This window comes from Nomascus leucogenys, chromosome 10, assembly GCF_006542625.1.
Source record: "Nomascus leucogenys isolate Asia chromosome 10, Asia_NLE_v1, whole genome shotgun sequence".
Lineage (NCBI taxonomy): Eukaryota > Metazoa > Chordata > Mammalia > Primates > Hylobatidae > Nomascus > Nomascus leucogenys.
In genome coordinates this window covers 67,376,462-67,394,017 of record NC_044390.1, presented here as the reverse complement: position 1 = coordinate 67,394,017, position 17,556 = coordinate 67,376,462, and the positions used below count along the sequence as shown (strand labels likewise).

Here is a 17,556-nt window from a genome sequence, read left to right as displayed (position 1 = left end):
CCAGAGTAAGAAGTTTGCAGAAACTCAATATATAATAAGAGATAAAAGCAAAACTGTACAATTGAAGGGAGATGGGACCTTCATCCCACACAACCTGGAACCCTGCCAGCTCTGTGTCCTCCACCTTCTTGTTCTTCCCCTATCCTTAAAAATCCTAAGGGCCAACAGGGCCACAGGACACAAATACCAAATGATCTCATTAAGATTTTCTGAATTAAGAGAGGGGAATACAGTCTGCTGAGAAGGAAGAAAGGCATAAATTTGGGGTTATAAGTAATGTCAAAAAGGTTTATAAAGCTAGGGTATCTAAAGGAGTATTAAAAGTGCCACAAGCTTGAGAGTCCAGTTAAGATTACATAAATTTCATTTTCTTGTCATTCTCAGTAACACTTCCCAAGCTCACCCTTGAGAAAAATAGATGGTAAAGTAACTGAGAGCTATGGACTGGCATGCTGGGCATAGTAGAAGGTTAAGTGTCTGAAACAGTAGTTGGCACACACACAAAATTGGCCTCCAAATACTGTATCAATGAAAAGGAGACAACAAATTCTAGCAAATTAGCAAGGACAGCTACTTTCAGGCAAGAACTGTATTCTATACCCTTGCATCTTCTATTTTGACTATTGTAGTCATGAGCACAGGGTAGCCACTGAAGTACAGAATCATGGCAAAAGTAAAGAAAGTATTAATATTTCAAAGAGAGACATATACACAGACAATGCAAATAAACTTTAGGGAGAAAACTAATGCATAAGAACTCAACACTTAGAGTATAAGAATTTTTCACTGATAATACTTGAAACAGACAGATTTCAAATATAAAATTATTTTTAACTATTTGTTTAGGGAATCTACTATGTAAGTTTTTATAAAAATTTACCTGGATTCTTCTAAAGGATGCTGGACAGTAAGAAGTCGAGGGTGTCGAAGCCGAGTTAACTGTTGGACTCCTCGTTTTAGAGAATCAATGATTTGATCCTTTTCAAATTTTTGATACTTGTCAATCAGTTTTTTATCAAAGACAAAAACTGCCACTTCCTAAATAAAAGAATTGTGTAATTTTAGTCAAGAAATATAGAAAAGTGATAAAATTATATGAATGTCACAATCTACAAATAACTATGCCATAAAAATTTTAGCACCACTGTAATACTTTTCTGATATCAAAGAGTTGGTTTCCTTATGACAGTAAATCTAAACATTTTAAAAGGTGTAAAACCTAGAGTCCTCATCTAAAGAACACAGGAAAAACTTTACCTTTGAATTCTGCTATCACAGGTACATATTAATTGTGTACAATATGTTGTTTCCTGTGTAGTAATCTCTTATGGACACAGAACTCAAAGAAAATGTTTAAAAATTTAAAATGTAACTTAACAATGATAATCATGAAGTATACTACAAAATCTTGAAATGTTTTTTGAAAGAAAGGTTGTATGTCAGGGAGTACCTGTTTGTAAGAAAAATGAATTTGTAGTATCTTTTACATATGAATAATCTATATTCTATCTCATACCTTCCTATCCCCCATCTTGTTAGGGGCAGTAAATGTAAACGGTTACTAGTACAGGGACTTGCTCTCCTACCACCTCTCTTTGAAATCATTCACAGCTTATTTTATACCACTAAAAGCACACATCCTCCTTACCATCTTCTTCCTTTCATTATTCCTCAGATACCCAAGGAAAAACAGTTCTCATGTAGTTACCCCCTCTTAACAAATCAAAAAAACAGCTCTACTGATAGGTGATGTGTTAAATCATTGATGTGTGTTCTTGGTAATAAGGCAAAATAAACTGGAAGTGAAATTAGCAAAGAATGCTAGCCTTCCAAAATTCCTTGAAAGATTTTGAAACTCTTTCAGAATTTCTATGTCTTTGAAAGCCTCAAATTAAACCTACTGCTACTCAACTATCAATATCCAAGACATAAGCTTTCTATTTTATTCTCATTTTTTTCTCTTCTAATTACTTTCTTCTGTTCTGCATTTTTGCTACATTAACATTATTATTTTCATAAGTTAGCCTGGCAACTCAACCATCTCATAGAGATTCACTGCAAAAAGTCCAATCCAATAAATTTCTCAAACATAACTTGTAAAATGAGGGTTCCTTGTGTATATAAATGAGTTAAGGATATTAGAGGAGTAAGACTCTGAAAAGTGGCAACAAAAAGGAATTATTTCGCACTGTAACTCAATTAAAACACAACATTCCCCCAAGCATTTGTGAATAAGGCAGCATTTGCTACAATAAAACAACAGAGGATGTATTTATACAGCACTCAAGACACTGGCATTAGATCAGAGGAGACTTTGAGTCAATTTCCCTTCAACTGACCAGCTGCCTTTGGGCAAGTTTTCTCAACAGAAAAAAAAAGAATAAATAATAGTATGAATACCTCAAAGGACCACTGAAGAATAAGTGACACAGTAATATAAAAAGAACTTATTGTAGTACCTGACATATTCAATTAATGTTGGCTAACGTCGTTACACCACTAACATCAAGACTTGCATTTTGTTATTTTTCTATTACTGATGAGTTTTCTGCTGATACACATCTGATCAATGACACATATATATGATCAATGACACACATTTAAGACCCATGGTCAAGAATCAACTTTGAAAGACAGAGATTCAACAACCTGTCAACTTGATAAGGAACATTAATATATTAAGCTAAACAAAATGATGTGATATAAACCCAATACCATTCCCATGTCACACAGAAATAAACATGCAGCATAAGAATATAACAGTGATTAAGAGCCCAGTTTCCAGAGTCACACAAACCTAAAATGGAATTTCACTCCTGCCATTTATTATGTTGACCCTGAACTCAAACCTTGCTCATTGTTATTTTCAGACCAGAGTCATAAAAGGAACGACATAAAAAATGAAAATATAATACACTCTACAGCTAAAGTTTCAGGCATCAGTCTACTAGAAAATCTTACAAATAAAGAGGTTCCCAAGTCAACTATTTATATAATAGAAATAACAAGATAGCATTTGCGTATTTATATGTGCCAAGCATTGTGCTAAGTACTTTTCAGGAATTATTCTATTCCTCACAGAAACCCTGTGAGACAAACATTATATTAACTTTACAAATGAGGATGTTGTGGAGAAGATAAATGTTTTCTAAGATAAAAAGAAGTCAAGTTTCAAACACAGTTAGTCCACAGGACTATATTTTTAGCCAAGACATCATTCTGTCACCCCAGAAATAACACAGGGAAAATACAGAACACCGAAGCAAAACACGATGCACGTCTTCAAGAAAGAAATCAGTCATTTAGGCTGAGTAACAGCTTTAAATAGCACTCATATAAACACCTAATCTTAACTCTTGATCATTATGAGGCACAGGACAGCCAGGAGGTAAGAGTTTTACATAATACTAATTTGAACTAAAAACAAATGACCTAAAACTTCAAGTTCCCATCTTGCCATTCATGTGCACAATCTTATTTTAGTAAGTCTTCTGCTATAACACATTTTATAAATGTATCCAATTTTAATGTGTTATGGCCGGCACGGTAGCGCACGCCTGTAATCTCAGCACTTTGGGAGGCCTGGGTACTCCAAAGTGTCCAGCACTTTGGAGCCTGGGCAGCACAGCGAGATTCCATCTCAAAAAATTAAAATAAATAAATGTTTTATTTTTCAAGTCTTTTTTGTTTTTTCTTTTTTTGAGACAGAGTCTCACCCTATTACCCAGGCTGGAGTGCAGTGGCACAATCATGGCTCACTGCAGCCTCCACCTCCTGGTCTCAAGTGATCCTCTCACCTCAGTCTCCCGAGTAGCTGGGACCACAGCCATGCACCACCATGCCCGGCAAATTTTTAAATTTTTTTGTAGAGATAAGGTCTCACTATGTTGCCCAGGCTGGTCTCAAACTCCTGGACTCAAGCAATCCTCCCACCTCAGCCTCCCATAGTGTTGAGGTTACAGGTGTGAGCCACCGTGCTCTGCTCAAGGTGTTCTAAGTATATTTAAAAAAAGGACTACATGAAGTAGCTCTTGCAGTTTCACCACAAGTAAAGAGGAACACTATAGTTCATGAAGAAAAAGAAAACACTGGCTGGGCATAGTGGCTCATGCTTGTAATCCCAACACTTTGTGAAAATGAGGCAGGAGGATGGTGTGATGCCAGGGGCTCGAGACCAACCTGGGCAACACAGTAAGGCCCCATCTCTTAAAAGAAAAAAAGAAAAGAAAAAAAAACTCACAAAATTCTCTCAGATAGTCCATTGTTTTAGGTCAAAGATAAGTCCTAAATAAGTCAGAAGAGGTTATCAACTATCTTGAAAATATTTTCTCTTTGTTTCAATCAGTTGATTAAAATTAACCAATGTTAACAAGGTTGTGTTGTTAATCCTCAGGCTTCATACTGACTTCCTAAAATAAAACTATTACACTGTACAAAGCCTTTCATCAGAATACACCATGATCTAATTTCTAACTTACATTTTTCTTTTACTACTTTTCTATACTACCCACTCTGCAAACATATATCACTTATGCAAAAGTCCAGTCACCTTATATATATTACAATCTTCTTGAAGAAAGAAACAATGTCTTATGTGTCTCTGTATCTACCACAGAACTCAGCAGTTATGGCTAGAAGATACTCAGATGTCTATTGCTTACTGATAGTAAATAAAGATAAGCAATTAAAGCTTTTTATTATCATCTTTAATTAAAATATTTTTTAACTTTTTATTAACAAAAATGTCAAATATACAGAAAAGATCAAATAGCACAATCATCCAGTATGTCTTCTGCTTAAGATTCAACAACTGTTAACTGTAGTTAAATTGAGGGTTTTTCAATACAAAAATTATTGGAACAAAATATAAGCAATATATGGCATCCTATTATTTATTTATTCATTGCATATTCTTTAAAAACATTGGCAAAGAAAGACACTTACTAAAAAGTATTTTTTCTCAATAGCCTAATTTAAACAAAAAAGGCTACCGAAGTATTCTAAAAAACTGTAGTATTTGTCACAATACAGTATACGTCCCATTTGATATAGACCTAACTTATAATTTTTAAGAGCTACTTGTGAGCCAGGCATGGTGGCACATGTCTGTAATCCCAGTTACTTGGGAGGCTGAGGTGGGAGGATTGCTTGAGCCCAGGAGGTCAAGGCTGTAGGCTACGGTTGTGCCTGTGAATAGCCATTGCACTCCAGCCTGAGCAACATATTAAGACCCCCTCTCCGGAAAAACAACAACAACAAAAAAACCAAAGAAGCTATTTTGCTTACTACGAAGTTGAGCTCTGTTGATAACAAGATAGTTTTAAGTAATAAAATTTAAATTACATGATTTATAGTAACGTGTCTACGATTCTCTAACAGCAATCACGACCTCCACTAACCTAACCCTCAGAGGTACCAGAGGTGGCTTTTGGAACACAGATGTTGGCTCTCTATTTTATGGACCCTCATGACTGACTGGTGGTGACTGTCAAGCATCACACACTTCATTTTTCATCTGATTTTGGGATAATGTTCCTTCTTCAAAACAGTAAAGCAAAATATAAACTTTTATTTATATTAAGTTAAAAATAAGCTGCTGAGAAGAATGAAAGGTAAAAACATACACCCCTTAAAATTACTAGTCTATGATCATATTTTGTCTAAGTGACATGACTAGCATATTTGGCTTCACATAAAAGTTTCCTTTATTTTAAAACTATTAATTATTCTAATTTCATTTTTTATTATAATTTAATTATGCTTTCGTATATACAATATTAGCAAGGCTCATCCATGAATACTGGCATCTGGATAACACAATGCATATTGTGTAGTAAGGAAGGGATTACGTCCAACCCAATGTTTGGTAGAGTGGATAAGATATGAACAACAATTAAGTATTTAGTATATAATAATTAAGAAATCAATCAATCTTCCCTATCCTCACAGAAACAGTCATTTCAGGGAGGTGTTATGAAGCCCCTGAAGTAGGGCAAAACTATCAGGTCAACAAATACAACTTTTAAAGCAAAGTAACACAAAGCTACCCTTTTTTTTTTTTTTTTTTTTCAAGAAAAAAGTTCTACTGCAAAAGCAAATATAAAAAGTCATAATAAATGTAGGATACTAGAAGACTACTCATAAATGTTAAATGAATCAATTTTGAAGGGTAATTCCTTGACAACACAGAATATTATGTCAATCTAAACAGAAGTGCTTAATAAATGCTTAAATATTCCAAGACCAGGCAAAATTACGTATATAAACATATACACATACACACACATTTTTTTAAACATCCTCTCCCAATATAAATCCCTTAGCTTGATATTTGACAGTTGAAAGAAATTTCAAAATCTAGAATTATTATTCTACTTGAAAGGAGGTAAAAATTAGGGACATAGCTGAGACAGAAATTAGACGTATGTGGTGTTTTATTATAAATTATTTAAACAAATTAGCAGTCTTGATAATCATAATATTCCTACCTAACAGATAACAGTATTCCAATTTTTAAAGGACATACATGTACATATGTATGTATGTATATGGTAAACATTTCTAATTTATTATATATATAGCTTGGCCAAAATAAAAATTTCCATCTTTAATGGCTAGTTTAAATAAAGTATAACTTAAAAATTAGCAAAATCAATGAAATCCAACCAAGAGCATTTGCCTCAGAAATACCTCTCAAATAAATATTTATAACAAAGAACATAACAATGTTTGAAAAGAATACCTATATTCAAATGACCATTTTAAGCCTGAAAACATGAAACTGTGTAAAAAGACTAAGTCAGTTAGAAAGCTATTAACAGAAATAAAATGGTATAAATTCTATGTTTGAATTACCTAACAGACATTTTTAAAGTTCAGAAGAGAGGGGAGCAGGGAATATTTCACTGAATTTTCAAAAATTAAATAAACCCTCCACCCAGAATGTCCAAAATTAAAAAGACCATATAACAAGATTGGCAGGGATGTGAAGAAACTGTAACTGCTGGTGGAAGTGTACACTGGCACCACACCAGAAAAATTATTTGGCAATGAACACATACACTACAACCTAGCAATCCCATACCTAGGTAATGCATCATATGTGCCAATGGCACATACAAGAATGTCTACAGCTGTACTCTATCAATGAAAAGAAAAACTGTATTGTTCAACAACATAGATATAGCTTATCCATATACTATTAAGGAAAAGGGGTCAAATACAAGAGTATATACAATTGCATTTAAATAAAGTTCAAAAACAGGCAAAATTATTCTAGTGTTAAAGGACAGGGTAGTGGTTATCCCTGGAGAGAAGGGGGTTAGGGATAATGACAGGAAAGGACACGAGTATTAGTAGTATTTCTTTTATTGGTCTGGATGCTGGTTACATGGGTGTATTCACTGTGAACATTTATCAAGCTGTACACTCACGATTTGTGCAATATTCTATAATATGCTGAACATAAGTTATTAAAAATAAGTTTATATTTTAAAAATTAATCAGACTACACAATTTTTTTCAGACAGTCTCCCTACATTGCACATGTTGGTCTCAAACTCCTGAGCTGAGGGGGGTCCTTCCACCTTGGCCTCCCAAAGTGCTGAGACTACAGGCATGAGCCACCATGCCCAGCCAACACCACAATTTTTATTCTCTAAATATTACCTGGAGATGTTTTTAGCATCCTTGCTGAGATTCCAGAAAAAAAATAATAGTGAGAAACTAAGAGCTGCTTCTAAATGAACACTCAAAAAAGAAACTAGGCCAGGCATGGTGGCTCATGCCTGTAATTCCAGCACTTTGGGAGGCCGAGACGGGCGGATCACTTGAGGTCAGGAGTTCAAGAGCAGTCTGGCCAACACGGTGAAACCCCGTCTCTACTAAAAATTCAAAAATTAGCCAGGCATGGTGGCGCACACCTGTAGTCCCAGCTACTCGAGAGGCTGAGGTGGGAGAATTGCTTCAACCCGGGAGGCAGAGGTTGCAGTCGGCCCAGATCACGGCACTGCACTCCAGCCTGAGTGAAAGAGCAAGACTCTGTTTCCAAAAAAAAAAAAAAGAAAAAGAAAAAGGAACTAAACAGCTCTACAAGTGCACTAATAGCATACACCATTAGTATAAAACTTAAATAGTAGCTTAAAATGCCAATAAGCTATCATTAAAGAGCTATCAATTTCAACATGTTTACAAACTGTAATTTGGTAAGTTTATCCAAACAATAACTGAAAAATCTTAATGTCTTATTCATTTTTTTTTTTTTTTGAGACGGAGTCTTGCTCTGTCACCTAGGCTGGAGTGCAGTGGTGCCATCTCGGCTTACTGCAACCTCCACCTCCCAGGTTCAAGAGATTCTCCTGCCTTAGCCTCCCGAGTAGCTGGTACTACAGGCACACGCCACCATGCTCAGCTAATTTTTGTATTTTTAGTAGAGATGGGGTTTCACCATGTTGCCCAGGCTGGTCTAAAACTCCCGACCTCAACTGATCAGCTCACCTCAGCCTCCCAAAGTACTGCAATTACAGGCATGAGCCACTGCACCTAGCCGTCTTCAAATATTAAAACTATGTGTGAAAATCCCCCGTCCCAAACCCCTAACCCATTGTTTACCTCAAAGTCAATGTCAAATTTAAGATCATATATGCTGCCATAAAACACAACTGCAATATGGCACAAGAAAGACTGAGAGGGTTTAAAAGACACCCTGAGTCTTAATGCCTCTTTAGGGAGAAAAAGAGATCAAGAACAGTTATCTTTTTTCATTATCGTTCTTCCAGGTTATCCAGATCAGTGCTGTCCTATCAACAGAATTTTCTGTAATGATAGAAAGTTCTATATCTACATTGTCCAGTACAGTGGTCCTAGACTAGCCACATGTGGCCATGGAACATTTGAAATGTGACTAGTACAACTAAGGAATTTAAATTAATTTAACTTTGGCTACCATATTGGGTAGCACAGCTCTAGACTGTATATTTGGTATGATTCACTGAATAAAAATGAGACAACTGAAAAAGAATTAAAACTTTTCAATTAAAGGGGAAATTTAAATGATGCTTCAATGTCAAGGTGGTTAAGGACTTAGCTATTCTTTAAAAAATTAACCAGCAGTAAAGACAGGATATTCAGTTTTGACCCTTGCAAGTTGAAGGAGGCAAAAAAGGAAAATTTGAACCTATATCCACTGAGCTCACTGGTGTACCACCTTTCATTCCAAAGCAATAAATATAGAAAAAAAGTGGAATGTAGAAAAGTTCCCTAAGAAAATCCAGTGCTGACAGTCAGCAGTTGAGAATGGGGTTCTATCATCTGTGCCTGGTTCTCATGTTCTAGAAGTTCCAACATCATCAGGAGATTTCAGCATGTGAATTACTGATATTACCACAATTACCTAGAACCTTTCTAGTTACGCACAGAGATGCTATTATATATTACCACATCCTTAATAAAAATGCCTAATTTTATAAATTTGTTATTTTGTTTTCCCCTTATATAACTGATTGTAAAAGCAATTTGTGCCAGAATCAGAGGAGGTTGTTCATTTACAAAACTCATGACCTCATTAATAGTTTTTAGGTAGTCAATACTCAAGAAACCATTTATGTTTTTGGATGAGCTTATGGTGAACTGAAGAAAAAGCAATGTTCAAAAGTAACAAATCGATCAGCATTTCAGATGCAGATCAACTCTGAATTTCAGTAAAGACTTCCAAATGGCAATTAAAAACAAGATTTAACAGGCTGAATACAAATGACATACCAGCAATTTATCATAGGATCAAGATTCCTATTTCATAAAAGGATAACCAAAGCCAATTCTGTCTTCAATGTACTTACCTGGGAAATAAGCTAACTTTGGAAAAGTAGCAAATAATGCATACCCACAATTGTATGATTGTGGTAGTCATTGGGAGGTATATATAAGAAATCCATTACATTTTACAACCCATATATTTCACTTGTAGGGAAGTAAAAGACTTTTGAAAACAGTGATTTTGGCCAGGCATGGTGGCTCACGCTGTAATCCCAGCACTAAGACTGCACTAAGACACACTTAACGTTGAAAAATTTAACTGGGTATTTTGCCGGTAACATATTGACAAATATGAAAAGAAAATTTAAGAAAATGGCAATTTCTATCCTAAAACACATACTTCGCTAAATATTACAATCTAATATACTTGTTTGCTCAACTGACACGTTTATTAATTAAGCAAAATTAGATTTCAAGATATGTCAAACGGTATATCTGTAACCAGGAGATTCAGAGCATGTTTAAAAGCATTTGTTTTTTTGTATGACTTCATAAGATAAAATGAGAACTAAAGAACCCATTTAAGAACCTATTAAAGAACTTTTGGCATTTCTTAACATAAAAATGCATACACGCATTTTATGGTTCTTAGCATGTGTGTTTTTTCCAAGTGGATGCTGAATTAAAACTTACCTGCTTTGTTGACTTTTTTGTGCCATTAAAAATCTTCCAAGCTAGCCCATTGCCACCACTGGCAATGTGTCTACCAACATCAAATTCTCTAGTGACGGGATTTCCCATTACAGCACTAGTGACATCAGCTGTTACTTTTGTAACAGTACTCTTCAATTTATTAAGCATGGACTCCATGGCTGCAATATTGGGTAGTTATAGTTACCTAGAAAAACAGAAGGATAGTGGAGAACTGATCATTTCTTATCTGTATAAGCATTTATTCATAGTTAATTTGAAAAGTGTAAGATCTCCCAAACAGTGAACAGAATAATCCTATATAGATAAGAGTTGTATGTTGGTTTTATCTTCAGAGAACCCAATACACTTTAGTACAAACGTAAGTCCAGAAATCAAACTGTTTGTTTCAACCTCAGTTCTCACTGACCAGGAAAAGATATACTCACACTTGACAATGACATTAAGAAAGAGAATGAATATTGCTCAACTGTATAACATGGATCCTTTAAGACTTAAAGTGGGGGATGGGTGTGGTGGCTCACGCCTGTAATACCAGCACTTCGGGAGGCCAAGGCAAGCGGATCACCCGAGGTCAGAAGTTTGAGACCAGCTGGCCAACATGGTGAAACACCATCTCTATTAAAAATACAAAAATTAGCCAGGCGTGGTGGGTGCCCGTAGTCCCAGCTACTTGGGAGGCTGAGGCCCAAGAATCACTTGAACCCAGGAGGTGGAGGTTGCAGTGGGCCGGGATTGCGCCACAGAACTCCAGCCTTGGTGACAGAGTGAGACTGCATCTCAAAAAAAAAAAAAAAAAAAAAAAAAGACTAAAAGTGGGGTTTGTGGGGTTTGGGAGGGTGAGGCAGGTGGATCACTTGAGACCAGGAGTTCAAAATCAGTCTGGCCAACGTGGCGAAAAACCGTCTCTACAAAAAATACAAAAATTAGCCAGGCATGGTGGTGCGTGCCCATAATCCCAGCTACTAGGGAGACTGAGGTACAAGAATTGCTTGAACCTGGGAGACGGAAGTTGCAGTGAGTCAAGAGTCGAGATCGCACTACTGCACTCCAGGCTGGGTGACAGCATGAGACTCTTGTCTCAAAAACAACAACAACAAATATAGAAGGTCTGACTCTCACTTCACATTAAACATTTATTCTTATTTTTTTCACCCCTTTTCACAGGTGTTGATCACTTCACATTAAAAACAACAATATACAATTTAAAAGATGCTAACGCTTTACTAAGCAATAAATTTGTACTCTCTTTTTTTTTTTTGAGACGGAGTCTCGCTCTGTCACCCAGGCAGGAGTGCAGTGGCATGAACTTGGCTCACTGCAAGCTCCGCCTCCTGGGTTCACGCCATTCTCCTGCCTCAGCCTCCCAAGTAGCTGGGACTACAGGCGCCCGCCACCACGCCCGGCTAATTTTTTCTATTTTGTAGTAGAGACAGGGTTTCACCGTGTTAGCCAGGATGGTCTCGATCTCCAGACCTCATGATCTGCCTGCTTTGGACTCCCAAAGTGCTAGGATTACAGGCATGAGCCAATATGCCCAGCCTATTTTCTTTATTATTATTTTTCTGTAGAGACAGGGTCTTGCTATATTGCCCAGGCTGGTCTCAAACTCCTAGCCTCAAGCGATCCTCCCATCTTGGTCTCCCAAAGTGCTGAGATTACAGGCATAAATAAGCCACCACACCTAGCCCAAATTGGCATTTTATAAAAAGTTTTATTTGTTACTAAAATAATAATTACATTCAACTATGAAATCATTGAAGAATATTTCCTAAAAGAGAAGCACTGGCCAGGCACAGTGGCTCAGGCTTGTAATCCCAGCACTTTAGGAGGCTGATGGAGGTGGATCACTTGAGCTCACGAGTTCGAGATCAGCCTGGGAAACATGGCTAAACTCCGTCCCTACAAAAAATTCGAAAATTAGCCAGGAATGGCAGCATGTGCCTATAGTCCCAGCTACTTGGGAGGCTGAAGTGGAAGGATCGTTTGAGCCCGGGACGGGGAGGCTGCAGTGAGCTGAGACAGCACCACTGCACTCCCGCTGGGTGACAGCCAGGCTCTATCTCAAAAAAAAAAAAAAAAAAAGCACTGATGGTAAAGGGACAATAAAATATATACAAGCATAAAGTCAGAAGATTATTTTTAAAATTTTACATAGCTTTGTTATTAATGACTAGTGTCATTAATGAATACTTATCATTTAATTGGTAATTTTCAATAAGCATAATGATCAGTAGTTGTTACAGGTTGAATATTTATCCTAAATGCTTGGGACCAGAAGTGTTTTGGATTTTTTTATTTTTTCAGATGTTGGATGCTTGCATTATATACTTACTGACTGAGCAATCCTAATTCAAAAATCCAAAATCCGAAATGCTCCAAAGAGCATTTCCTTTAAGCACCATGTCACTGCTCAAAAAGTTTCAGATTCTGGAGCATTTCAGATTTTTGGATTAGGGATATTCAACCTGTATTAATAATTAGTAATTGCCAGGCTTAACTTTTCTCTTTTGGTAAATTAAAATAGACTCTAATTGTGATGATGTCTGTTGACATCTTTAGTTGAAGAAAGCTAAAGGAAGCTTTCTTCAAACTAGAATGTCTGTATCTCTAGGGTTACATGAAGACTTTTCAGGGAATACATGGGCATAGACAGTTTTAAGGTAGCAGTTCCTAATCTGGAGTCAGGTAAAGACTTCAAAGAGAATTAGAGGTATTATTAGGCCCCCATACTAGGTTTTATTATTGAATGCATTAAACATATATAAAACCATTTTGTAGTTATGAAAATGTTCATACAATTATTTCAAAATAATTTTTTTCTATACATTTTATTTCATACATTTAAAAATATTACTCTAAGTAAATAAATGAATAAATTACTCTAATTTCTGGCCATGAGGGAGGAACAAAGAGTGAATTTGCCCTCTTGCTTTTAACAACTAGAAAACTGAACAAAATATATGAAACACATTTTTCAGACATTGAACAGGCAGCAAGAGCCTTTGATCCCAGTAAGAAAGAGAACAAGAGAACCAGGATTGCCCCAGAGGCACATTCCAAACTACAGAGCATAGAGCAGAATTCCAGGTAGCTATCTAGCTGAATTGAGAAGCTAGAGGGACAAACTGGCATTCAAGAACGCGTAGGTAGATGAAAGTTCTGAGATACAATTTCAAAGTGAATGAAGCTATGCTGAAGAAAATGCAAACTGGTCCCCTTCATGCTCTGTTCCCTGGCCCCACACATGCTTATGCATAGTGTGACACTCCACCAGGTCTGGCAAGAACCAAACTAGACAGCTATGAGTTGAATAGTTTCAAAGCTCACACAAGGCTGCAAATCATTCGATACCTCGTCAGCCAGAGTAGTGAGTCTTCATTGACCACTAAGACATTCAGCAGAAACCTATAAGAACCATGCCTTAATAGTGGGGTAAACCATCCTTAGAGTAAAATCTAATCTAAATCTACTCTAAAATCAATTCTCAAATGACCAAAGTAATCATAAATTACTAAACTGCCTACCAGAACAAAACCCAACAGTCATGAAAGACACATAACATGCACAAAAAAATTCAGATAGTAAACAATGTAACATTCACAATATTCAGCAGGCAATCAATAACCATCAGACATGCCAAGAAGCAAGACGATGCAACTTATACAACAGTAGATCCCAAACCCTAGGCCGCAGATCAGTACCAGTCCATGGCCTATTAGGAACCGGGCTGCAGAGCAGGAGGTGAGCGGTAGGCGAGCAAGCATTACTGCCTAAGCTCCGCCTCCTGTCAGATAGGTGGCAGCAATAGATTCTCATAGGAGCCTGAACCCTACTGTGAACTGCGCATGCGAGGGATCTAGGTTGTGTGCTCCTTATGAGAATCTAACTAATGCCTGATGATCTGAGGTAGAAGAGTTTCACCCTGAAACCAAGCCCCCCACCCCCCACCCGTGGAAAAACTGTCTTCCACGAATCTGGTCCCTGGTGCCAAAAAGGTTGGGGATTGCTGCTATACAAAACTCCAAGAAATTAAATAAACCACACACAGGATAAACACAAAGAAACTCATACATAGATATACCAAGTAGCTGAAAATCAGTGATTAAAAGAAAAATCTTAAAAGCAGCCACAGAAAACAAGTAAATTACATATAAGAACAAAGATAAGAATTTCCCCAGACTGGCCAGGCGCAGTGGCTCACGCCTGTAATCCCAGCACTTTGGGAGGCTGAGGCAGGCAGATCACAAGGTCAAGAGATGGAGACCATCCTGGCAAACACGGAGAAACCCCATCTCTACTGAAAATACAAAAATTAGCTGGGCATGGTGGTACACGCCTGTAGTCCCAGCTACTCAGGAGGCTGAGGCAGAAGAATTGCTTGAACCCGGGAGGTGAAGGTTGCAGTAAGCCAAGATCGCGCCACTGCACTCCAGCTTGGCGAGGCAGCAAGACTCCATCTCAAAGAAAAAAAAAAAAAGAATTTCCCCAAATTTGGCAGAAACAACACATGCCAAAGAACTGAATGAGGTCTTTAAACTACTAAAGGAAACTGTCAACCTAGAATTCTATAGGTTGGGGAAAAAACTCTCAAAACTCAATGTGAAATAAAGACATTTTCAGAAAAACAACAGACAATCACTATAAAAACTATTAGAACTGGGAGGATCACTTGAGCCCAGCAGTTCGAGATGAGCCTAGGCAACACAGTAAGACCCCATCTCTACAAAAAATAGAAAAATTATCCAGGTATGGTGTCATCTGACTGTAGTCTCATCTACTCAGGAGGCTGAGGCAGGAGAATCAATTGAGACCAGGAGGTGGAGGCTGCAGTGAGTTGTGATTGCACCACTGCACTCCAGCCTGGGTGACAGAACAAGACCCTCTCTCTAAAAAAAAAAAAAAAAAAACTTCAAGTTTTTAAAGCAGAACAATAAAAGTAAAAAATGATGTGGGTATATAAAAAATATTTTTCATGTCATAATATCTTTAAAAGATAGCTGATCATTTAAAGTAAAAATAATAAAAATGTATTCTGTTTATAATATATGTAGAAGAAACTGTGACAAGAAAGAACAGGAGAGGAAATGCAAGTATATTTTTTAAAGATCCTTACATTATATTTGAGGCAGTACAGTATCATTTGAAGGCAGGTTGTGGTATTTAAAGTTAAAAGATATATACTGTAAACCCTAGAATAATAACAAAATAAAAATAACAACAAAATAATAAAGTGATATAACTAAATTGTAGAGATAAAATAAACCCTAAAGTAAACTGAATATAAAAAGAAGCAGAAAAGAGGAAGGAACAAAAAACAAATGCGGCAAATACAAAATAAGTAGCAAGATGGTTGACTTAAATCCAACCATCTCAATAAATTACATTAAGTGTAAATAATTTAAAATTTCAATTACAAGGCAGAGATTGTCAAATTGGATAAAAAAGCAAGACCTAACTATATGCTGCTTACAAAAACCCACTTTAAAAGTATAAAAACACAGGTAAAAGAATGTGAAAGTATACCAAGCTGGAGTGGCAATATTAACAACAGAATAAGCTTGAAGACAAAGAGGTCATTTTGTAATGACAAAGTTGTCAATTCACCAAAAAGACATAACAATACTAAATATGTACACACCCAATAAGAGAACTTCAAAATAAATGCAGCAAAAAGTGGCAGAACTGATAGAAGAAATAGACAAATTCATAATTATAGTTGGAGACTTCAAGAGTTCTCACTTAGTAACAGACACAGACCAAGCAGAGAGAAAAATCAGTAAGGATAGAGACTTCAACAGCACTATCAAACAACCTGACCTAAAACACACACTCTACAAATGACAAATTGTTTTCACGTAGACATGTAACATTCACTAAAAATTATTTTCATGTAGACATGTAACATTCACTAAAATGAACTATATGTTGGGCTATGAAACAAGTCTCAAAATATTTATACCTACTGAAATAATACAAACTATTCTCTTTGACTACAATAAAATTAAACTAGAAATCAATAATAGATTAAAATATATAGAAAAACTGCAAATATATGGAAATTAATCAACACTTTAAAATAATCCAAGGGCTAAAAAAGAAATCACAAAGAAATTTTTTAAATATTTTGAAGAGAATGAAAATGAAAATTTGTGGGTCATAACTAAAGCAGTACTCACAAGGAAATCTATAGCTGTAAATGTTTATATAAGAGAGTTTAAAAGTCCAAAATAATGGTCTAAGCTTCCACCTTAGGAAGCTAGAAAAAGAGAAAATTAAAATAAGTAGACAGAAGAGGAGGAATCAATGAAAGAGATTGAATTTAATGTAATACTTTATTTAATAGAGAAATGAAAAAAAGGAAAAAAAATCCAATGAAGTAAAAAAAAGGTTTTGAAAAGATCAATGAAATCAGCAGAACTCTAGCTATATTGATCAAGAAAATTTTAGCAAGGTGCAGTGACTCATGCTTGTAATCCCAACACTCTGGGACACTAAAGCAGGAGGATCACTTGAGCCCAAGAGTTCAAGACCAGCCCAAGCAACATAAGGAGACCCTGTTTCTACAAAAAATAAAATAAAATAAAATTTGCAGGGCATGGTGGTGTGTGCTTATGGTCCCAGCTACTTGGGACGCTGAGGTGGAAGTATTGCTTAAGCCTGGGAGGTCAAGGCTGCAGTGAGCCATGATTGTGCCACTCCCCTCTGGCCTGCATGACAAAGAGTGGGATCTTGTTTCAAAAATAAAAAGAAAAAGAAAGAAAATAAAAATTTTAAAAGACACAAATGACCAATAACAGAAATTCTACAGATTCTAATTCTAAAGTTTCTAAATGAATAGGGTATATCATCAAACATTTAAGGAAAAAAATCATACCAAGTCTATACAAACTCTCCCAGAAAATAGAAGAGGAGAAGATACTTTCCATTTCATGTTATGTAGTCAGCATTACCTTGACATCAAACCAAATAATGCCGTGGCAATAAAATTGCAAACCAACATCCCTCGTTAATATGTAAAAATCCTTAAGATATTAGAACATCACATCCAACCCCACGACCAAATGGGGTTCACTTCAGGAGTGCAATGTT

The 17,556-nt window shown here is 36.2% G+C and overlaps 1 protein-coding gene across 4 annotated transcripts in view; it reads right to left on the bottom strand.

The window, feature by feature from the left end:
- SCYL2 (SCY1 like pseudokinase 2) overlaps positions 1–17,556 on the bottom strand; it is a 72,412-nt gene that overhangs the window by 45,401 nt on the left and 9,455 nt on the right. For 3 of the 4 annotated variants that reach the window (XM_012510121.2, XM_030821263.1, XM_030821262.1), the window contains exons 2-3: positions 10,447–10,651; positions 881–1,038 (exon numbers count right to left, since the gene is read on the bottom strand). In XM_012510121.2, coding sequence (XP_012365575.2) covers positions 881–1,038; positions 10,447–10,623 — 335 coding nt within the window. In that variant the 5' untranslated portion in view covers positions 10,624–10,651. Of the gene's footprint in view, positions 1–880; positions 1,039–10,446; positions 10,747–17,556 lie in introns of those variants that run through there. The other variant, XM_030821261.1, reaches the window with a different exon arrangement.